Source organism: Phalaenopsis equestris, unplaced genomic scaffold, assembly GCF_001263595.1.
Source record: "Phalaenopsis equestris unplaced genomic scaffold, ASM126359v1 Scaffold001241, whole genome shotgun sequence".
NCBI classification, from domain to species: domain Eukaryota; kingdom Viridiplantae; phylum Streptophyta; class Magnoliopsida; order Asparagales; family Orchidaceae; genus Phalaenopsis; species Phalaenopsis equestris.
This window is the reverse complement of record NW_018165680.1, coordinates 321,727-346,393: the sequence shown is the minus strand read 5'-3', so window position 1 is coordinate 346,393 and position 24,667 is coordinate 321,727. Positions and strand designations below refer to the sequence as shown.

General features: G+C 33.7%; 1 protein-coding gene across 1 annotated transcript in view; it reads left to right on the top strand.

The window, feature by feature from the left end:
- Nucleotides 1-24,667, top strand: part of LOC110033631 (nifU-like protein 2, chloroplastic) — a 54,252-nt gene that overhangs the window by 25,098 nt on the left and 4,487 nt on the right. The window contains exons 3-4 of the mRNA XM_020737675.1: nt 21,166-21,476; nt 22,392-22,582. Of these exons, the coding sequence (XP_020593334.1) occupies nt 21,166-21,476; nt 22,392-22,580 (500 nt within the window). The 3' untranslated portion in view covers nt 22,581-22,582. The remainder of the gene's footprint in view (nt 1-21,165; nt 21,477-22,391; nt 22,583-24,667) is intronic.

Below are 24,667 nucleotides of genomic sequence, written 5' to 3'. Positions count from 1 at the left end.
CTACTTTCAATTGCACGGTGGACCCGATCGAGTCGGATGCTTGGTTGCATGAGATCGAGAAGAGGCTTTGAGGAATAAAGTGTCCTGAAAATTGTAAGGTGGACATTGCGATGTTTTAGTTGCACGAAGGAGATGATGATTGGTGCGAGAGTTGTCACCGCAACTCATCCGTTTCTTCCCTTCAATTAATCAACATGAAGATCAAAAGATCTACCACCTACTTGGCTTGGGAGAGGACATTCAGAGGTGTCTATCGACTGTCAAATTTATGACATATAAAGTGTTGGTGGACCGAGCTATTTATGCAGAGATTGAGATCAATGTATGTAAGGAAAAACATGTTGGGAAGTAGAAGAATTTAAATACGCAAGAGAGTGGGAGTTTCCAAAAGAAGCAACATCATAATCATCTGACGTAGAATTCAAAAATAAATCCTCGATGTGTTCATTGCAGAAAATAACATTTTAGGACTTATAATTGTGTTGTCGGCAAATGGTTCAATTGGTATAATACTGACTATAAATTTAAGGATTATCTCTTCAAAGTTCAAGGTTAACCGCAAATGAAAAATACCCAGGAAGATAATTCCAACTTTCATCACAAGAATAAGTGGCAAAATTTAAATAAAGGTCAATTTCAGAAGCATCACAAAAATAATCAAGCGAAGCAAAATTATTTTCAGCTTCAACAACAATCACAACAAGTGGTGGCATCTCAACTATATCAACTATTTCTTTTTACATCTTAGGACCAATGGTACCAACAACCGCATTAGCTAGTAATGACCTATCAACGCTCTTCAATGGTGCAGTAGCAGTCTCAACAATCTCAAGCTTCATAGCAGTTCAGGCAGGTGATTCTGCCGCGAGCACTTGTTATGGCGCAGGAAGAAGCTCTTGAAGAATTTGATGTGGTGAAAAGTATTGTCTTTGTTTAAAAGCAACAAATAAGGGTATTGTTTAACTCTGAGACAACTGATTTATTCATATCAAACAAATTTGCATTTAATTTATTAATTACTTCATTACAATCACATCTATTAATCACCATGTCATCTGGCTCACGCGTGATCGTTACGCAGTTTGTTCGTGATTGTGACAATATGATCAATGACATGCATAGGTATGCTACTCATAATATTCTTACTAGCTGAGTTTGATGTAATATTGGATATGAATTTACTATCTATGTTTCATGCAATTATAGATTGTCGTAAGAAATGAGTGAATTTTTGCATACCCGACTCAACTCTTTTTTTGTTTCAAGGGTAGTAGAAGAGTTATTTCTTGTTTGATTTTAACAATTAAAGCTTATTAGTTGATCTCCCATGGGAGTGCTAGTTATCTAGCCAATGTAGTAGATTCTGAAAAATTTAGTGTTAGCTTAGATGTTGTTCCAATGGTTTGATAATTTGTTGATTTATTTCCTAAAGATTTATTGGGCTTACCACCGTATTGTGAGATCGAGTTCACCATAAACCTTTTCCAGGGACCACTCCATGTTCTAAAGCGCCGTATCAGATGACCATTTTGGAAATCCAGGACCTCAAGGTTCATTTGCAGAAATTGTTTGATAAATGATTCATCCGACCCAATGTTTCACCTTGGAGAGCATCAATTCTGTTTGTGAGAAAGAAAGATGGAAGCATGCAGTTATGCATCAATTACACAGAGTTGAATAAAGTGATCGTGAAGAACAAGTACTCACTACCTCATATAGATGATTTGTTCGATCAACTGCAAGGTTCTTTTGTGTTTTTCAAGATCGACCTCCGATCTCGCTATCATCAGTTGAAGATCAAGAATGAAGATGTTTTAAATACTATTTATTCTATCTCGATATGGGTACTATGAATTTCTAGTGATGCCATTTGGTTTGACTACTATCCTTGCTACCTTTATAGATTTGATGAAAAGTTTTCAAGCTCTACTTGAATCAATTCATTATTGTCTTCATTGATGATGTTTTGGCTACTCTATGAATGAAAATGAGCATGCCCGACATTTCAGAGAAGCACTGAATACTCTTCGAGAGAAGAAGCTTTATGTCATATTCTCTAAGTTTATCGATTTGATACATGGAGTTTTCAAGCGCTACTTGAATCAATTTATTATTGTTTTCATTGATGATATTTTGATCTACTCTTTGAATGAAAAGGTGCATGTTCGACATCTCAGAGCAACATTGAATATTCTTCGAGAGAATAAACTTTATGCCAAACTCTCTAGTGTGAATTTTGGCTTTGAGAAGTCACATTTTAGAACATATTAGTGGAGCTAGAATTTCTGCGGATCCTGTAATGATTAAGGCAATAATGGATTGGCCGAGACTTATCACTGTTATCGAGAATCGTAGTTTTTTTATGATTTGTTGGATATTATCAAAGATTTGTTGAATGTTTTCTCGCATTGTTGCACCCCTATAAAGGTTGACAAAAGGCCGTTTTGTTTGAATGATTTGATGATTGTGAGCAGAGTTTCCAAAAACTCAAGAATTATTTGGTAACAACCCCAATCCTTGCCATTCCTTCTGACACAGATGGATTTTAGATCACAATGATGTTTCTCTTCAAGGATTAGGATATTTTCTAATGCAACATGACAAAGTTGTAGCATATGTCTCTAGACAACTAAAGTTGCATGAAAGGAATTATCATACCCACGAATTGGAATTAGCTGCAGTTATTTTTGCACTAAAGATTTGGAGTCACAACTTTTATGGTGTTTGTTGTGAGGTTTTCACTGATCATTAGAGTTTGAAGTACATTTCACTCAGAATGAGTTTAAATTAAGACAAAGATGATGACTCCAGTTAATGAAGGACTATGTTTTGAAGATTTAGTACCACTCTGATAAGGCGAATGTGATTGCAGAAGCTTTAAGCATAAAATCTTTGACGTATGTTGCTTAAATGATCACATAGGAGCACGAGTTACCAAGAGAGATAGAGCGACTTTAGCTCGAGATAGTACTGACAAAAGCTACTCCTAGCATGTTTCAACTGTCATATCAGCCTAAACTTATGGACAGTGTTCGCACAGCTCAGATGATAGATGCAGACTTATCACAACTTAGAGAACAAACAAATAAAGGATCGAAACCCGAGTTTAGTATCGATCAATATGACACTTAGAAATTTCAGGATCGGCTTTCTATTTTAGATTTGGTCCAAATTTGGAAGGACTTCAACCGGAGATACTTGGTGAGACACATTCTACTCTATATTCGGCTCACCTGGGAAGTACTAAGATGTATCAACGTCTTAAGAATCTATCTTGATGACCGGGTGTGAAAACCATTCTAGCTGAGTTTGCAGCCAATTGTTTGATCAGTCAGATGGTTAAGGCCAAACATCTGAGATTTGGTAGTCTATGACAGTCCCTTCCATTTCCCATTCCGGAGCGGAAATGGGAAGAGATTTTCATGGATTTTGTGGTTGGCTTGCTTAGATCGAAGCAAGGACATGATGTTGTTTGGGTTATTGTCGATATACTAAGTCGGCTTATTTTCGAGTGAATGGAATTTCAACTGTCATTGTATCGGATCGAGATGGAAGATTTACCTCCAAGCTATGGAAAAAAGTGAAAGTTGCTAGAAGCACGAGATTGAACTTCAGTAGTGCTTTTCATCCTCAAACAGATGGACAGTCAAAGCACACCATTCAGACCTTATAAGACTTGTTGAGAGCTTGCATGTTGGACTTCGGAGATAGTTGGGAGGATTATATTTTGTTGGTAGAGTTTGCTTATAATACTAGCTTTCAGGCTAGTATCGGTATGACGCCACATGAAACACTTTATGGCAGAAAGTGTAGATCCCCTTTGTGTTGGTTTAAGGTCAGCGAGAGACAATTATTTGCACTTCAACTAGTGGATCAAACTACTAGAAAGTTCTTCAAATTCGAGATTGATTACGTGCAATCAAGGTTCGTCAGTTCTTTGACCCACAACACAGAAAGATTGAATTCAATGTCGAAGATCATACATTTGTGAAGGTTTTACCTATTTGCAGAGTTACAAGATTTGATCGACTGGAAAACTTCAGCCTTGTTCCATTGGTCTTTTCGAGATGATCGAGAAAGTCGGTAGAGTTTCATCCGTTTGACTTTTTCTCCAAGACTTGCAAGAGTACATAATGTATTTCACTTCTCTAATTCGATGTTATATGCATGACGACTCTCTATTGTCCGGTATGGGTCATTGGTGATTCGAGGAGACCTGAGTTATGAAGAAGTACTAGATCGCATATTGGAACTTAAAGTTTCACAGTTTTGTCGTCGTTCTATTCCTTTTATCAGAGTGTTTTGGAAGAATCAATCAAAATGAGAAACAACTTAGGAGATTGAAGAAAAAATGATCGCCAAGTACCTGCAGATGTTCCAGAACTAAGTTATGAATTTGGGGACCAATTCCTTTTATGGAGAGTAGTATGTAAGCACTGAATCATTCCCTTCTCCTTTCGCGATCACATGATTGATTTATTTCCTTTCGCGTCCCTGCCTTCCCGATTTAGACTTTGTGATTCTTTGCCTTCCCGATTTAGACTTTGTGATTCTTTCCTTTCTGTTTTTCTTGCTCTCCCCTTCCACTTTCTTGAACTGCTCGATTGCACTGTCTCACTGGTCTATAAAAGTGGGCCAGAGCATCGCCCATTCCGCTCGCTCCCCTTTGCCTTCTGTAGCAACTGCCCTTGCCAATCTGATTTCCCTCCTTTCTCCTGATTTCGCAAAAGCCATCGACCTAGTGAGTGAACCCTTGCCACCTTTTGTGATTAGAGCTAGCCGAGAAGGCAACATCGAGCCCGTAGGAGTGCAGAGACCATCGAGCCTACCTCCTTGCTTCTGATCCTACCTGCAAACATTGAGGAAGGTAACTCTCGTCTTTCTTCCCCTTCGTCACACCAACATTCATGTGATTCGACTTCTCTAAAGCCCGCAAATCCATCTTCTAACGGGTTTCGCTAAATCCTGAATTTAAGGTAAAACATGGGAGAAATGAGATTTAAGAACATGTAAGATTTGAAGATGTCATTTTTACAATATAAAGTTTTTAGGTGTTACATGAGTGAATCTCCCAAAAAATTATTTCGGAAATTAGAATTTTCCTTAACAAAATGAAAGATTATTTTAATAAAGTCAAATTTAATTAGGTTTATAATTTCTTACTTTAAAAAGTAATAATAATAATAATAATATAATGACAATATAATAATAATAATAATAATAAATAATTTCATTTTTTGTCTCTAAGTGTAAAGTAACTTATCCACATTAGTATATCATCTCAGCAACTCTTAACTTAGTTTTATGCTTCTCTTTTATAGGCCAACATTTTGTGCCAGAAAGTATTGTTGGTGTAAGCACTAAATCTTTCCCTTTTCCTCCCGCTATAACACAATTTATTTCTTTCCTTTTGCGTCGTTGCATTCTCAATTCGGACTTTGCGTATCTTTCCTTTCTGTTTGTTCCACTCTTCCTTGTCGCTTTCCCGAATTGCTCGATCACACCTCCTCGCTGCTTTATGAGAGCGGATTAGGGCATCGCTCATCCCACTCGCTCTCTCTTGTCTCTTATAGCCACCAACCCTTGTCGACCTCATCTTCCACCTCCTTTTCTCCCGAATTCATCAAAACCATTGGCCTTGTGATCGAATCCTTGCAAACCTTTAGATTAGAGTTAGCCAAGAAGGCAACAACGGGATCGTTAAACATGTAGAGACCATCGAACCAACTTCCTCCCGTCCGCTCCTACCTGCAACCATTGTGGAAGGTAACTCTCTTATTGCTCCCCCTTCGTCTCACCCACCTTCGCACGATTCAACTTCTCTAAATCCCACAAAACCATATTCTAATGGGATTTGTTAAATCTTGGATTTAAGGGAAAACATGAGAGAAACGAGATTTAAGAATCTGCAAGATTTGAAGATATTATTTTTACCGTGAATTAAGTTTTTTGGTGTTACATGTGTAAATCTCACAAAAATTTATTTTAGAAATTAGAATTTCCCCTTCTATCAAAATAAAACAAAAATAAAATATTATTTTAATAATGTTATTTAAAGTCAATTTTACTTAGGTTCATAATTTCTTACTTTGAAAATATAATAATAATTATATAATAACAATATAGTTATAATAATAATAAAAAAGTTGCACCTAATGAATAAGTACGTTTAATTGCATAATTATTTATATTTTATTTTTCTGAATCTATAGTATCACTAGTTGAACTGTCAGATTCGTTTAAGTATCAACATATACATCATAATTATAGACATTAATCCTTGTTATTTATAGGTAGATTTATAGCTATTTTATAGGATTGTCAGTCATACTCTTGTTATTTAAATTTAATTTTGTACTGGTTATAGGTCTCAAGTATTGCTCATCATGAAATCGCTAGCCGCCTTAATTTCTTGCTGCAATATTTCTTGCATAATTGAGTTAATCCTAAAATTATGATATTTTCTTTTCCTGCATCTTGTATGAATTTACACCTGTCATATCACAAGTCTGCATGAAATAACATAATACTTGCACATTGTGAAAAATTTGGTATGCTCGTGTGATAACATGTAGGTCGATGAAACCCTTTTGAATATTGGCTTGTCAGGTCGACGGACTCACGGAGTTATGACTACAGGAATTTGTCGAGTCCTTGGGTTGGTATTGACATTCTCTGTTTTAGGGTGTCTGTTAAAATCAACTATATAAATAATAAATGAAAACTGAAAAATAAGAAATTCGATTGGAAACGATTGCATGTTTTTTTTTATGATAAGCAAACATATTTAATGTTAATTACTCTCTTGTTGTCTTATGCATGTAGTGATCGTCCCTATATGTTGCTCATGTTGTATACCCCATTTTTGGTCGTTTATGCTTTAATATATAGTTGTTATTTACTGAATTTTTTTTTTCAAACTCACTCATTGCATTTGCACAACATGCTATATTCAATTGTCAGCAGGATCATCTTCCCGAAGCAGACTTTTCAATCTTAGATTTTTTGTCTTGTTGTTTTTTTCAGTATTTTCTTTAGCTATTGTATTGTTTTTTTGGGTATTGGTAGTCGTTTCTTGTTATCATTCAGTTTTGATTCAACTAGTTTTTTGCTTTCCTTTCGGATGTATCCATGGACTATTCGGTATAAATTAAATTTCTATTTTCTTGTTTATTTGCATACAAAATTTTCTTTTGAAAATACAAAAACATTTTCAATTCATTTCATCATATCCTGGGTTGTCGGGGTGTACCTCCTTCCGAACCCGAGGTGTGACGCATGCCTCACCACATGCTTATAAAAATTTCCTTTAAGTCTAAGCGGTACTTTTTATCACACATCAGGCCTAATGCATTCCTCCACTTCAACCATCCAACTTAGATTCTACTAATAAATCCCCATCTATATCACCACACTTTGAGCAATAGACCTGAGATATCTAAAATGTTCACTTCTTTTAATGACTTGATCACCCATTGGGACAACCCCGCTGCTAGATACGCTACTACTAAAATTACATTCCATGTATTCAATTTTAGTTCTACTCAAATGAAAGCCTTTAAAGTCTAAATTTGATCTCCATATATCAAGTTTTTTTCTGTAATTCTTCTCTAGTCTCATCCACAAGAAGGATATCATCAGCAGAAAACATACACCAAGATACATCTTTCTGTACATGTCCATTAAGAACATCCACAACAAGCGAAAAGATCTGAGCTTAAAGACGATTTCTATTGTAATCCAACTGAAATAGGAAAATACTTGGTCAATTCATTCTTCTGTTCGAACACAAGTATCAACTATACTATTCATATCTTTAAAATAACATGAATTTAAATCATATCAACACATTTTTTTTTCTAGAACTTACTAAAGAACTTCTCGTGAAACTTTGTCATAAGATTTTTCTAAATCATTCGTAGATTCTTTTTACTCTATCTCTGTACTTCTCCATCAAATCTCTTAATAAATATATAGCTTCCATAGTAGACTTGCCTGACATAAATCTAAATAAATTTTGAAAAACTTTTGTATCACATCTTAATCTATGTTCAATTACTTTATCCCATAATTTTAATATATGACACATTAACTTAATTCATTTACGATTTGCACGTTCCTTTTATTCTTAAAAATGGTGACTAATACTTTTCCTCCACTCATCAGACATTTTTTTAGGTTTTTAAAATAATATTTAGTTTAATATGCCAAAAAAATTCCTAAATCACAAACATTTTGACACTTCTATTAAGATACCATCTGCTCTTATTGATTTTTCACCATTAATTTTCTTTTAAGTCTTTTCAACTTTCATTTTACTAATGCAATGGTAAAAATGAAAAGTTTTATTAGTATTAATGATATTATGATTACTAAAGTTGATCAAATTTTTAAAATCTTCATTCAAAAGTCTATCAAAATATTTCACCCACCTACATTGAATATCCTCATCTAAGAAAAATATTTTTTGATTTTCATTCATCATACATTTTCCTTGAACTAAATCCTTACTTTTAGTATCTCTTAGTTTGGCTAGTGTGTGTGTGTATATTTCATCATTTTTAGTATCTAATCTACTACTACAAAGAACACTAACAGTATAATTACTAGCATCACGAATTATTTTTTTAGACTTCCTGTGGGTCACCTTATATTTTTCTGAATTCTCTAAGTTTTTTTAATTTAAACTAATTTTTATTACAAAACTTCTTACATTTTATTTTTCTTGCAAATTATTATTTCACCTCCAACTATTTTTATTAATAAGAGTTTTTTTTATTTTTATTTTTAAGTAATCTCTTACAACTTGTTGAATAGTGTTCGTTACTTTATCCCACGTTTACTTTTTCATGAACATTCGAAATCTTAAGATCTTGAAGTTTAATCATAAAGAAAATTTTATTTGATTTTAATTGTCACAATCTAATTTTATGATAATATTTCATTGTATTTTTTTAACTTTCAACCCTTCATCTTAAAATTTAAAACTAATAATCGATGCTGAGTACTTAAATTTTCAATTTGAATGACCTTGCAATCTGTTAAATCTAGACGATATTTTTCTCTGATAAGAAAGTATTCAATTTGTATTTTATTAACTTCATTTTAATAAGTGATAATGCTCACTCTAATGATAAAACATTAAAATTTAATTTTATTTAAGAGTATCAATAATTTGCATTTTATAACCTTTTTAATAATTTTAATTAAATTTACATTTAAGAAGTCGTCTTAGGTGCTTCATCTAAAATATTGTACCTATTAAAGTATTCTAATTTTATTTAATTTTCAAATATTTTTTATTTTCATTTTTGTGTACGAGTACAATAATGTTTCCATCTAATATCATAAGGGGGTGACAAATGTGATTGACTTGTACATTTATTTCGTTTGATTATTTTAATTTCTTTCAATCATTATAATTTTGCTAAATTTTCATTGTGAATGCAAAATATGGAATATTTTAAAACATAAAACATTCATTTAATTTGTCTATACAATAATGAACTAATTCTTAAAAATTTGAATTGCATTTAAAAAGAAAGAGAATTTAGTACAAGTAGAAGAGAACTACTCATATTAATATTCGAATAGTGTTATTGCCAATTAACCTTATACATCTTCTTAAATTGTTTTGCACTTATAATCATGAGTCATTTATAAGTTTTTAATTAATATTTTATTAATTTCTCAATAATTTTTTTATTAGCTTTTTTCTAACATTTTTTTCACAATCTTCATTTTAACTTTAACAAGGACCTAATCCTCCAAAAACATTATTAGAATCTATCTCAATTCTTCTATTTTTTCTTGTATGATCAATTATCCCCGTTCCTTCTAGTTTTTATATTTTTCAACCTTTAATTTCTTACAATGTTATAATAAAGGCTGATATCAATAATTTAAATAGTTAATTTAAAACCCTAATCTTATTTACTCCATACTATTTTAGCCTGCGATTGTTTCTTCAATGTGCAGAGTGCTCAAAACCTTTCAAACCTACACGCCTGCTTTGCCTTGTTTATCCAGTGTTATTTGGTTTGTCGTCGTCTCCCTCTTCCGCATGCAACTACACCACATGTGACGTTGATCTTTGAGCACAATTTTTTTTTATTTTGCAAGTAGCATTGCTCAACCCTCTTTCTTTATCTCTTGCACATGATTTTTATATCTTGCTCTCTGAACACATGAATGTAAGGTTGTGTTCCCTCTCCCTCTCACTTGATCTTTTTCTATCGTTTTTGTCTCACTCTCTACGTTCGAACAGTTTTGTTTGAAAGCCCTTTCCTAATTTTTGCAGTCAGCTTTGGTTCTCCTAACCGATGCATTCTATTAGAATTGATAATTTATTGTTTCAATTATTATAAGCGCCATCATCGGCTAAATGTTTGGTCTAATATATATATATAACTCTATATTTAGAGGGTTATAAATTGTATGAGGGATCTTTCGAATCTCTATTTATTTTTCTTCTTGTTTAGAGAGATTAGCTGCCTCTTATATTTGTTATTATTCCTTTCCTTGTCTACTCTTTGTCTACTGTATTATGTTTTTATTGTTTTTCTTACCTGTAAGTCCTGTAATAAGTATTTATACCCCTCTTTACATCAATAAGAATGAAGCCCTCTAATATTTTACCACTGTTTTCATGGTATCAGAGCTAAGGTTGAATATTTAGGAGCTGTTCAATCTTTGAGTCGTCTGCTCCGCTGCTCGATCTCCTCAATCCCGTCTGCTTCGGCGCTCAATCCCATCAGTTGCCGCTCGATCTTCGTTGCTCGCTCGATCCCGTCTGCCTGTTCTACGCTTGATCTATTCGCTTGGAGTTAATCTATTGCTTCATCGGGAAAATCTCGGGCTCCTCGAGCAAATTCACCGTACTTCATCTTTAAAATGTCTGAAGTCACGTCTAGGACAAATCAGCCTCTTCAGCCGTCTCAGTCCAAACCTCAGAGAAATACCTCTGAAAATCATCCCATTCTGATCACTACAATCCGACTAAATGATGATAATTTTCTTCGATGGTCACAATCGGTTCACATGTTATCTCTGAGGAAGAGGAAAAATTGGCTATATCACAGGTGATACTAAATAGCCTGACGTGAAAATGACATAATTTGTCATTTGGGATGCAGAAAACTCAATGGTAATGACATGGTTGGTCAATTCCATGACTGAAGAGATAAGTGCAAATTATCTGTGTTACTCTACAACCAAGGAATTATGGAACAATGTTTCATAAATGTACTCTGATCTTGGAAATTAATCTCAAGTTTATGAGTTGACCCTACGACTTGGGGAAATTTGCCAAGGTGAGAATTCTGTGACAAAGTATTTCAATTCTCTTAAGCGAATTTGGCAGGACCTGGACTTATTCATCGATCATGAATGGAAATCAAATGATGACGACAATCAGTACAAGAAGATAGTGGATACTGGCCAAATCTTCAGATTTCTTGCAGGTCTAAACGTGGAATATGATGAGGTCCATGGCCGAATAATTTGAAGAAATCTCCTGCCTCCAATTGGTGAAGTTTTTTTTGAGGTAAGGAGAGAAGAGAGTCAGAGACATGTGATGTTGGGAAAGAAGACTGCAGACTCAATCGAGTCTGTGGAAGGATCAGCGTTGGCTATTCCTGAAGTTCAAGTAAGCAGAAAAACTTCTCACAACCGTGTAAAGACAAAAATAACTTGCACTGTGACTACTGTGGAAAGCCACGCCATACTCGCGAAAAATGCTGGAAATTGCGAAAAATGCTGGAAATTGCATGGAAATTGCATGGTAAACCACCTAATTGTAAGGAAAAAGAAATCTAGTGAACACAACACACTTACCGCAAATGTGACTGAGTCATCTCCACGTAGTAAAGAGCAATTAAGTCATCTTCTTAAACTGCTAAAATCTTGCTCATCATCTAATGCGCCTATCAGTTCTATAGCACAAGCAGGTAGTAACACAAGTAGGTAGTAATCCTGTTTTTCTAGGAAGTACCACTCCTTGAATCATTGATTCAGGAGCCTCTGATCATATGACAAGCTATTCTCAATTATTTGATTCATATTATCCATGTTCCGGTTCCGAAAAAATCAGAATTGTTGATGACAGGTTTTCACCTATTGTAGGAAAAAGAAATATTAAGATTTCAGAAAAAATCTATTTGAAATCTGTCATACATTTTCCAAAACTTGCATGTAATCTCCTTTCTGTTAGCAAATTGTCTAAATATTTTGATTATTCCATTTTTTCTCTTCTTCCAATTGTGTTTTTCAGGACCAGATCTCGGGGAAGATGATTGGAATTACTAGAGAAATAAATGGGTTGTACTACTATGATGGAACTGATTATGCGAATAAAACAGCTCATGGATTATGTAGTACAAGTTCAAGCTTTGACTATGATCAAGTTATGTAATGACATAAAAGATTACGGCATCCTAGCTTTTCATATCTCAAATCTTTATTTCTTAAACTATTTAAAAATATTGATTGTTCAAAACTTCATTATAAAACATGTAATTTGTCTAAAAGTCATCGTGTTTCGTTTCCAATAAAATCATATTTTGTTTCAAAATCATTTTATTTAGTGCATAGTGATGTTTGGGGCCCATCCAAAGTTAACACGCTTTTAACACTTTCTGGAAAAAAATAGTTTGTAACATTTATTGATGATCACACGCGCGTTTGCTGGGTGTATTTATTGGAAAAAAAATCTGAAGTTGAACAACGATTTAAAGATTTTTTCCACATGATTGAAAATTAATTTCAAACAAAAATTGACATTCTAAGAACGGATAATGAGACTGAATATTTTCAACAAATATTTGAGAGCATTTATTTTGGAAAAATGTATTCTACATCAATCTACTTGTTGTGACACGCCACAACAAAATAGTATTTCTGAAATAAAAAATAGACATTTACTCGAAGTTAACAGGACACTTATGTTTTCCATGAATGTTCCTAAATATCTTTGTGGTAATGCACTTCTTACCTCCTGTTATTTAATAAACAGAATGTCATCTCGAGTTTTGAAATTTAAAATACCTTTACAAGTCTTAAAAAATTATTTTTCCACATCAGATAACAGATAACAACTGATCTTCCTTTAAAAGTTTTTGGATGTGTTTGCTATGTGCATGTCCCAAATATGTTTCTCACAAAACTTGATCCTAAAGCTGAAAAATGCGTTTTTATTGTGTATGCTTCCAATAAACGTGGGTACAAATGCTTTAATCCTGAAAAAAGGAAATTTTTTGAGAGCATGGATGTCAAGTTTGTCGAGGATCACCCGTTTTTTCAAAATAATTTTTTTTCAGGGGGAGAATTTAGTTGAAGAAAATAATTTTTAGGAAATTTTACCCATTTCTTTAACTAATGCTGATATGGAAACTAGGGTCAACACTACTAATCCTATTTTGTCAGATGTTATCTTATAAGAGACAGGGGGAGAAATACTTCCAACGAATCATAATCCTCAACATGAGTTGCAGGTTTATACTAGAAAGAAATTCAATCAAGTTACTATAGCCCTAGTTATTCCCTCAGCAGATGTTCAATCACCTTTGTCGAATAATTATGACCTTTGAACTCAGAGTAAACTTCCCTCATCTACTTCCACTCCTTCTGATCTTGATCTTCCAATCGCTTTCAGAAAAGGAATCCGAACCAGCACAAAACACCCTATTACACAATACTTGTCATATGAAAAACTATCAAAAAAATCATAGAACATTTGTGTCTAGGATTTCTAATATACTTGTTCCAAGAACTGTTTAGGAAGCATTAGGCGAACCGAGTTGGAAATTAGCTGTGATAGAAGAAATAAATGCTCTTAAAAAAATAACACTTGGATAGTCATTGATCTATCTAAACACAAAAAGACGGTTGGGTGCAAATGGGTGTTTACGATGAAGTTTAAAGCTGATGGAAGTGTGGAGAGATACAAAACGAGACTAGTAGCAAAAGGATCAAACTCATGGTATTGATTACCAAGAGACTTTTGCTTCTGTTGCTAAATTAACTCTATTAGAGTATTACTTTTTCTTGCAGTTAACTTCAACTGTCCACTTCATCAATTTGATGTAAAAAATGCATTTTTAAATGAAGAATTGCGAGAAGAAGTATATATGGACCTTCCACCCGGATTTGAAGAAAAATTTGGAAAAGGTAAAGTATGCAAATTAAAAAAGTCCCTGTACGGGTTAAAGCAGTCTCCTAGAGCTTGGTTTGAGCGTTTTGGTGATATTTTCAAGAGACATGGATTCTTTCAAAATCAAGCTGATCACACTCTTTTTTTCAAACATTCCATCAAATGTAAAGTAGTCATTGTGATTGTGTATGTAGATGACATAATTATGACCGGGGATGATCCTCTGGAAATTAGCAACCTGAAGAGGAAACTTGAAGCCGAATTTGATATTAAGGACTTGGGAAAACTGAAATATTTCCTCAGAATGGAGTTTGCAAGATCCAAGGAGGGAATTTTTGTCAATCAACGCAAGTGCAAGTAAATCAACGCAAGTATGTACTTGATTTACTCAAAGAAATAGGAATGACAGGTTGCAAGGCAGCAGATACTCCAATTAAACATAATATAAAGTTGAAAACAACAGCAGTTAATTAGGTAATGGACAAAGCACACTATCAAAGATTAATAGGGCGACTAGTCTATTTGGCTCACACTCGACCTGACATAGCCTTTGCAGTGAGTATTGTGAGTCAATTCATGCATTCACCTGGACCTACTCACTTCGAAGCTTTATTTTGAATTTAAGCTGATCTCAAAAGAACTCCTGGAAAAGGGTTTTTGTTCAAAAAGGGAGAACATCTTCTAATAGAGACCTACACAGATGTAGATTGGGCAGGAGAAGTAAATGATAGAAGATTCACATTAGGTTATTGTACCTTTGTAGGCGGAAATCTGATTACTTGGAAAAGTAAAAAACAAAGTGTGGTAGCAAGAAGTAGTGCTGAAGTAGAATTTCGCTCGGTGGCACATGGACTCTATGAAGTATTATGGATAAAAAGACTCCTTGAAGAGTTGAAGATTCCTATACCTGCACCTATTAAAGTTTACTGCAACAACAAGGCTGCAATCTCTATAGCTCATAATCCTGTTCTACATGACAGAACAAAACATGTAGAAGTTGACAAATATTTCATCAAGGAGAAGATAGATAGTGGGGTGATATGTATGTCCTACATACCCACTGCTAGCCAAACAATAGATATTCTAACAAAAGACCTTTCCAAAGTGCAACACGAGAATCTAGTTAGCAAGCTTGCCATGAGTGACATCTTCATGCCAGCTTGAGGAAGAGTGTTGAAAGATCTCAATGATGATTATATTTCATATTTGTTATAACTCTATATTTAGAGGATTATAAATTATACGAGGGATCTTCAAAATCTCTATTTATTTTTCTCTTAATTAGAGAGATTAGCTGCTTCTTATATTTAATATTATTTCTTTCCTTGCCTACTGTATTTTGTTTTTATTGTTTTCCTTACCTGTAAATCCTTTAATGGGTATTTATATCTCTTTTTGCATCAATAAGAATTAAGCCCTCTAATATTTTACCACTATTTTCAATATATATATATGAGAGAGAGAGAGAGAGAGAGTCTCAGCTTGTCCGCACACGACAACACTTGCTTCACATGAATGTTAGGTTGTGTTTCCTCTCCCTCTCACTTGATCTCTCTTTCTGTCGTTTTTGTCTCACTCACTACGTTCGAACAGTTATGTTTGAAAGCCCTTTCTTAATTTTTGCAGCCAGCATCCGTTCTCCTAACCTATGCATCCTTTTAGAATTAATAATTTATTATTTCAATTATTATAAGACCATCATTGGCTAAATGTTTGGTCGAATATATATATCTATATATCTATAGAGAGAGAGAGAGAGAGAGAGAATGGTTGGATTTTATTAAAACAGCTAGCCTATCCGGTATTAAATTAAGCTAGCTCACGATCAGTTCAAAAAGCATATATCTAGATTTATGAATTTATATACACATAGATATGTATCTTTTTAAAATTTTAATGAATGTAGATATTCTTCTATAAATTTTTATTCATGGAGCTGTACATGTATTGAGTGTATGCATTTTAGACTAAGAATTTATCTTAAGAGCTTGAAAACTAATGGAGATAGGATTGATTTTGGGCTCAAATCAACTTCAAATCAAAGCTAAGCATCCATGAATTGCTTAAACCAACATCAACTTGAGCCAACCTATGATCAATCTTTGCTTGATTCAAGATCAGAGCTAATGGCGTTGAGTTGATCTTGAATCAGGCTGGATCAACTCAAAATCAAAATAATAACAACCGTATTATCTAATCACCCCATAGGCTTGCAAAAAGTTTTGAAAGGGAACACTTCGACCGCCGTTTTTAGTTGGAGATGACTTTTAACTTTCTTGGTCATTAACAATGGCAGTGATGGTAATCATTTAATACTTTGTATTCTTTCAAAACCTATGGATAGGGGTGGAATGGGGACACTTCAAATTATGTTTTTGGTTGGTTACATATCTCTTCCATGGCCACTAATAATGGTAGCATAGTAATAAAAGCATTGGAAATGAATATTTAAGATATATCATCTATGTTGATTTTCTTATATTTATTATGCAATGTTTATATTTCTTATTCCTTCATAACATATTTTGGTAATCTATATGCTCATTAAGCAGCTGATGTGTGTACTTAAGAGCTACACAACAGTGTCCATCTCGTGCAGTTTCTTTCAAGACTATAGGTGGGTCATTTTAGTATTTTGTAAGGGCACAAAAAACTTATTAAATTCGGGATGGCATTATTACATAAATGGATTTTAACTAATTTGGCATGTTGGGCAAATTTGTTTAGCATGCTATACATTTATGAGCATCATTTTGAACTAAATTTGCACTAATTCATTTATTTTTTTGCCTGTTTTTCTCCATCTATACTTTTTATAGCTTATTTGTTGTAGGCTCTAAGCCAAAGAACATAATAGCTGAGGCTTGGTTGTTTTATTCTAATGTAAAATGAAAGAATTTGTTTATGCTATATATTATACAAAAAAGCAAAAAGATAAAAGTATTTATTTTCTGTAGTAACTCTGGGAGATGAGTTATGTGAGGAGAGGAACGCTACCTTTCTCTCTTTTGACTTTTTTTATCAAATGCTGTTAAGAGTAGTAAATGTTGCTTGTGAACGAAGGTTAAAGGAGAAACGATAGACAGTAAGTGGGTCTGAGGTGTAGATGGTGGGTTAGGTTATTTACTATGAAGAATAGTATATCTTATAAAAGTTATATATTGCAGAAAATTTTAGCTTAGTCTTCTTAATAAAACGAGAATTGCCAATACATTTAAAGAAGGGCTTGGACTTTTTTTTTTCTCTTTTCATGCTCGGATTCATTTGCTTTGACACTGGAACCAGAGATTCTTTTCATTAAATGTTGTATGGGCAGATTACTCGACTCACAACAATCAATTAAAGATGAAAATGCTAGGGACTTTCAGCTTCTACTAATGCACCTCTACACGTTGTTTATCTCCTTGTAATACTAGCACTATTCTATCAGTATCGATATTAATTTGTTTATGACTGAATGAAATATGTTTTTGACTCCACGATATTAATTCTTCAGTTTCTGATACGAAACTGAAGAAAATATGATGCTATAAGGACTCATTAAATTTTATGTTGAAATCGGTTGAATTTATCATGATCATTAGACTTATGCCAACTATATGGTTCTGGCTCATGAGTTCTCGTTCTCCATTCATTCTTGTTATGTGTTGCTAGAGGTGTTATAATTTCTTTATCATATTTTTATCTGTTTATTTATTTATTTTTGTAACTCTTCTGTACGTATTAGCTACACTCCATATATTTTGTTTCTTTTATCAACTCGAACATTAATTGGATGTACTTTATTGTTGGTGTATGTTTTGCTCTCCTTTGTATCTGCTGAGACAATGTAAACTTATTTTAACTATTTTATCTTCAATAGATGCTCGTCTCATTATCTTTCTAACATAATCATTTTTTGTTTTGGAACATATGCATCTTAAAGTTCTCATTTTTCACATACTCATATTAATGGCTTTTGTACCTTCAAGACTAAAGTCCACACATTGAAAATTTATTTTATGCTTTTGTTTCTTCAATGCTAAACGTTCAAACTCATTTTTCTTTCATCTTATGGAATAGAATTAATTCATATTATGGTATTTTTTTTTCTAGTATTTATTATTTTACTGAACATAATCTCTTTATAAAGTGGTTCCATGTATGTATTAATGTGCGCATAAACATGCACCTTCGAAGCATTTGGCCTTCTGGAGATGTCCATAATTGTATTTGGATACTCACATGGTTATGCCTCAAATAGTCCCTTGATTACTTGCATTTTGTTTTGGATTGATTTTGTTGGATGCCTACCGAAAACTCGTTGAAACCTTTGGCCACGATCAATTTTGACAAATTTTGGTGATTTTGGCCAAAGCAATTGAAACCACCAAATTTTGGTTGAAATCATCAAAATTTGCATAAACATATTTTTTTATGATTTTAAAAGTTAAAAAAAATATTTTTTTTATCAAGATTTCTTTTTCCCTATTGATAAACAAAATGCTAAAAGTATATACCAATTCCTTCAAAACTAGTGAAACTATTGAAATTGAAACTTCTATAATGGGACCAAAAGTCTGACATTAAAAACCTTTCTCAATGGAGGTTGGATATTGATTAATTCCTAGTATTTTTTTAAGGGAAATCAGTTAACACTACCATGAATGCTGCAAAATTTTGTTTTCTTAGGTACTAAAAGAACAATTCGTGATGCTAAGAATTTTTGTTTTAGTGATCTTTATAATAAATTAGATACTAAAGAGGGTGAATGATATATGTATAAACTAGCCAAATAGAGAGATAAAAAAGTAAAAATTTAGTTAAAGTGTATTAAAGATAAAAAAATAAAATTATTTTTCTTAGACGAAGATATTTAATATAGGTGGGTGAGAGATTTTGATAAACTTTTCAACGAAGATTTTGAAAATTCGATCAACTGTAGTGATGTTAATATTATTAATAATAATAAAACCTTTTTATTTTTATTATCGCATTAGTAAAACTGAGGTTGAGGAAGTTTAAAGAAAATGAAGTGTGGAAAATCAGTAGGATCTGATGACAATAGAAATGTCGAAATGTTTAGGAGATTTGAGAATTTCTTGGCTTACTAAACTTTTTAATATTATTTTAAAATTAAGAAGATGCCTAAGGAGTGTAGGATGAGTATTTTGGTCCCTATTTTTATGAATAAAGGAGATGTATGCAATTTATAGAATAATTAAGTTAATTTGTCATACAATAAAATTATGGGAGAGAGTAATTGAATATATGTTAAGACATACAAAGATTTATCAAAATCAGTTTGAATTTATGTCAGACAAGTCTACAATGGAAGCGATACATTTATTCAGAGTTTTGATGGAGAAGTACAAAGAGAGTAAAGAGGATTTATATATGATTTTTGTTTAATTTGGGGAAAAAAACTTATGATAAGATTCCTAGAGAAGTGTTTTTGAGAGTTCTAGAAAAGAAATGTGCTAATATGACTTATATTCAAGTCAATAAAGATGTGTACTAGTTTTGTTACTTTTGTTCGAATAGGAGGGGTTATGATTTTCACGGATGATATTTTTCTTGTGGATAAGACTAGAGAAAGATATCAGAAAAAACATGAATTATGGAAATCAACTTTAGACTCTAAAGGCTTTTGTTTGAATAGATCTAAAACTGAATACATGTAATGTAATTTCAGTAGTAGTAGATCTAGCAGCTGGGTTGCAATAACTGCTGATCAAATCATTAAAAGGAGTGAACATTTTAAATATCTCGGGTCTCGGGTCTATTGTCGGGTCTATTGTTCAAAGTGATGGTTATATAGATGAGGACGTTATTAGTAGAATTCAAGTTGGATGATTGAAATGGAGGAATGCACTAGTTTTATAGTATGATAGGAAAGTACTTAGAATTAAAGGAAAATTTTATAAGATGATGGTGAAACTTGCAATGCTTTACGACGTAGAATGTTGGCCTGTAAATGAGATGCATAAAACTAATTAAGTGTTGCTGAGATAAGAATGCTTAGGTTGATGAGTTGCTTTACACTTAGAGACAAAATGAGATATGAATATATCCATGAAAGGGTTTGTGTAGCTCCAGTGGCAGACAAGATTCGAGGGAGTCATCTTAGATGGTTTGGTCACATTAAACGTCGACCAATTGATGACCTAGTTAAGAGAGTGGATGTTTAGATTTGAATTATGTTAAGAGAAATAGAGGTAGACCTAAAAAAGATTTGGGCATGGTTTATTAAAAAAAATAATTTTAATTTATTAGAATTAAATGGAAATATGACACTCCAATAGGACACAATGGAGCAAAAAGAATCATATAGCTGATCCCACTTAGTGGGATAAATGTTGTTGTAAAAAATTTTGTTCTCTACACCTCATTTAATTTTGTTTTTTCACTAAATTTTACTTGTTATATAGTATTTTATGCACTCTTCCTTTTTTTTTTTTGCTGTTCCTATATTTATTATTATATTTTAATGGAATTGTTACAAAGCTTTTTAAAGTAAATACAAAGTTGTGAAAAATTAAGATTAGGAATGGCAATGGTTAAGGACTCTCACCCCGTTATATCCTATCTGAACCACTATCCGGTTAACAATTGGAGGTGTGTTCTGTCCCCATCTTGTGTTTGTGCTTCATGGAAATTATGCTAACAGGTTGCACTAGTAACATGGACTTTAAGTGCATATTATGAGACTCAACATTTATTTCTTTTGCTTTGGACATTAAATTTGGCCACAAATCTAGGTGTTTGTAGTTTTTTCAGCTGAACAGCTTAGAAAGTTACTAAAATACACTTCTTTATTGGCTACTTTTGCCCAACCTCAGTTCTCGGCTTATTACTGTAATCATGGAAGACATTTCGTGTGCAAGATTGAGTTGACACTGAATTTTAAATTCACTGTGATTTGGCATAATATAATCGTGTATGATTCATTTTTGCATTTGTCAATTGTCTGTTTAACCCAATTCTTTCCTTAAATTACTAAAATCTTCTATCTCCATTTTCACATTTGCACGCAGCAACTCAAGCCATTGCCACCCCGAACCCAACTGTTGAATTACCTCTCACAGCTGAAAATGTTGAGTCTGTATTGGATGAAGTGCGACCATATCTTATGGCAGATGGAGGGAATGTTGCTTTACATGAAATTGATGGGAATGTTGTGAGGCTGAAACTGCAAGGAGCTTGTGGGTCATGTCCAAGTTCTGTAATGACATTGAAGATGGGCATTGAGCGCCGGCTCATGGAAAAAATTCCAGATATTGTTGCCATTGAGCCCATTATTGATGAGGTGATGGGCCTTGAGTTGAATGAAGAAAACATTGAGAAGGTGAAGTTCACCAGCCATAACTATGAATTACTTGCCTTTGCACTTTTTTGATTGGGATGGGCTCTACCCTTTAAAATCGCGAAGTTTCATATTTTATTCATGGATTCATAGAATCTGCAGAATTCATTTCATTTATTCTTTATGTAAATTTTTTTAGCGTTCATGTTACTGTCTTTATATGGAAACACAATTTGGCAATTCATTATTGTTCATATATTTTCAATGGTGGTGATGAACATAATCATTTCCTGTGTTCATTCTTGAATCGCTCTAGTATCGACGCTACATGCTTTCTCTATATTTTAAACTCACATTATCTTAGCTATCCAAGCTGGATATCTTTTTCCCTCTTATCACTATGCTTGGTACCTCCTTTATTTCCAGCCTGTTGTTTTATTATACACTTCTGATTTATTTTTTTTCTTTTATTAAACTAAAATGTAGTTATTTTCTAAAAGCAAAGTGTGTTTATACTCTTCATGAGAATTAATGCCTCATGTTGTCATAGATTGAGTAGTTTTCTTTCGAGGGGCCATTTTAGTCCCAACAACTAATAGTATCAATTTAGTTCTTAAAATCTTTTAATATAGACTAGTTTGACACTTATAAGGATTAAATTGGCTCAATATAAATAGTCGGGAGTCGAGACTATTATGACATTTTACTCTTTCCAATGGTTAACTGCACTTGTTTCTTCTCTTCTAGCAATGCAATTTGTTATTACTGGAAATTATTAACGGGTGCATTTCGTAACTCAGAATCACACTTGTTATTCCCTAGCTAAAATTTCTATGAACCTTTATATATTTGTTTGTGCTTTTAACTGTTAATGTCCAGTCCTTGAGGAAAGAAAACAGATAATGGCATTAGGATCAGTTTCTAACACGACATTCTTGCAACCTTTAACAACTTCAGGTGCTTGATGAAATAAGGCCATATCTTGTCGGAACTGGTGGTGGAGAGCTCGAGTTTGTCAGCATTGAGGAACCTATTGTTAAAATTCGACTATCTGGCCCAGCTGCTGGAGTCATGACCGTTAGAGTGGCACTCACACAGAAGCTAAGAGAAAAGATCCCAGCCATAGCAGCAGTACAGCTTTTATAAAGGTACAGCCTTTATGTATCATTACCTGTTACGATGGGCTCAAACATATGTATAATTAACAGTGCTTAGTTTATAAAAATATAAATTCCGGGGTTTATCCCTTAGAGTGAATTACATTACTTGGAATTCATTCCATAAGATCTGTGCGGGTTCTCTGTATATTAATTTGGTATTGGAAATAACGAATTCATGTGTTAGCTGGTAAGTGAGTTTTTTTTATTTTTTATTTTTTTGGCTGGAAGGTCAGGCTGAGTAGTTTTGTGTTGGAATAAATCATATTTTTGCTTGCTTTGCTATTAAGGATACTTTGTTTTAATTACATGAAGGATTACATTGCTTTCAGATGCTTTCTCAAACATGTCATGCTTCACCACAAAAATTACGCGACTTTGCCTTTTAATTTTTCTTTTATTTCTCATTTTCTGTACGCTGAGGCAGGGAATTTACATACATAACACCCAATTATTATGTATTTACATCTAACATCTACTTTTCACATTTATACAACCTAAGTCTTTCATATCACATAAAAATACCACTATTTTAACTTTTAAAAACTGAAATACACCTTTTCATGCATAGGCAAAGTGGTCACCTTATTTTAACTTTTAAAAACTGAAATACACCTTTTCATGCATAGGCAAAGTGGTATATCTGTAAAAATTGAAGTTGAGGTGTTAGATTTGTAAATTCATAGTTATTAAGTGGTGTGATATTGATTAGAGTTTTAACAGATGTAATAGGTGTCAATTTGGCAACCACCATGATGAAGATTGAGATAATCTTCAACCAATCTTGAGAGGAAGAGGAAGATGGACAGAAAAAAACGGTGTGATCCCTTTGTTAAAATAGATAGTGAGTGATGGGCCTCCACATTGCGGTGATTATATGTACCCAAACCCCAATGACCAGAAGATGATAGAGTATGAGTATGGGAGGTTTGCTGGGTGTGCAATTGATCATCCCAATGCTCATGTTGATGTAGCTTTAGTGTGTATGCCAGTCATCTTCCCACATAGCAATGATAACAAATCATTGACGATCACATTTGTCTCTATCGGCAGAACCTTGACCAAAACATTCTAATGAGATTTGGTCTGATTAGAATGGTTCCGCAGAGTTGACTCTTTGGACTTTAGTGAATTCAAAGCATGGCCCAACTTCGTCTATCATTATATTCATCATGTGGATTATGTTATTATAGTTAGTGGCTCTTATAGATGGATCTTATGGGCTATTGTGAGCTTCAAAATAAACGATGGTATAACATGTGTCTGATAATGGCATAAGGCTAGAATCCAAGGTTTTTATAAGAATTTATTTCTCCTACATGCTGGTGGGAGCGGAACTTCCTACGATCCATTGACCGCGCTCGACATCTGGTTCATGCTAGGGGCGCAGAACCGAACAGATCGCTCTTCATTTATTTTTGTTTCTAATTTCCCCCAAGTTTCTTGATATTCTTCCTTTCTATTCTTTTTTTGTATTTTTGTTGTATTAGGATTTGGAGAGGTAATTTGTGTGTGTTTTGTATTGGGATAGCTGCTGGTGTGTTTTTTTTTTTCCTTCGAAGGTTGTATCCAAGGGTTCGGGTAGTGCTACAGCTGTATCTTGCTTCTGAGGTGGTTATTATCTTCCCTATTCTCTTCAACATCCTCATATTACTCTCAGCCGCCCCTTTCCTACTGCAGCTGCTCAGAACAGCCTTAGTTTGATGTTTTTCTGCAGTTACCTTGCTGTCTAATTATTTTCATCGCTGCAGCCGCCCAAAATAACTCTCCTTTTTTCTGTCCGGCAGTCCACCACATCCCCCATCGCCATTCCACCCTTCCATCATTACTGTCATCGTCATTCCAACCCTCCCCTTTCGCTGCTTCTACTGTTCCAGCCATCCATACCAGCTGTAATTGCTGTTCCAGCCCTCCATCTTGCTTCCCTTTTCGCAATCGCTTTTTCATTCGCCACCGTCACTCGAAACAGCCAATCTGTTGTTTTTTGGGCTCTTCCGGCCACCCTACACCCATTACCATCCCCAAAACAACCCTCTAGTAGACCCTACTTGTTGCAACCACCACCCTCCAACCATT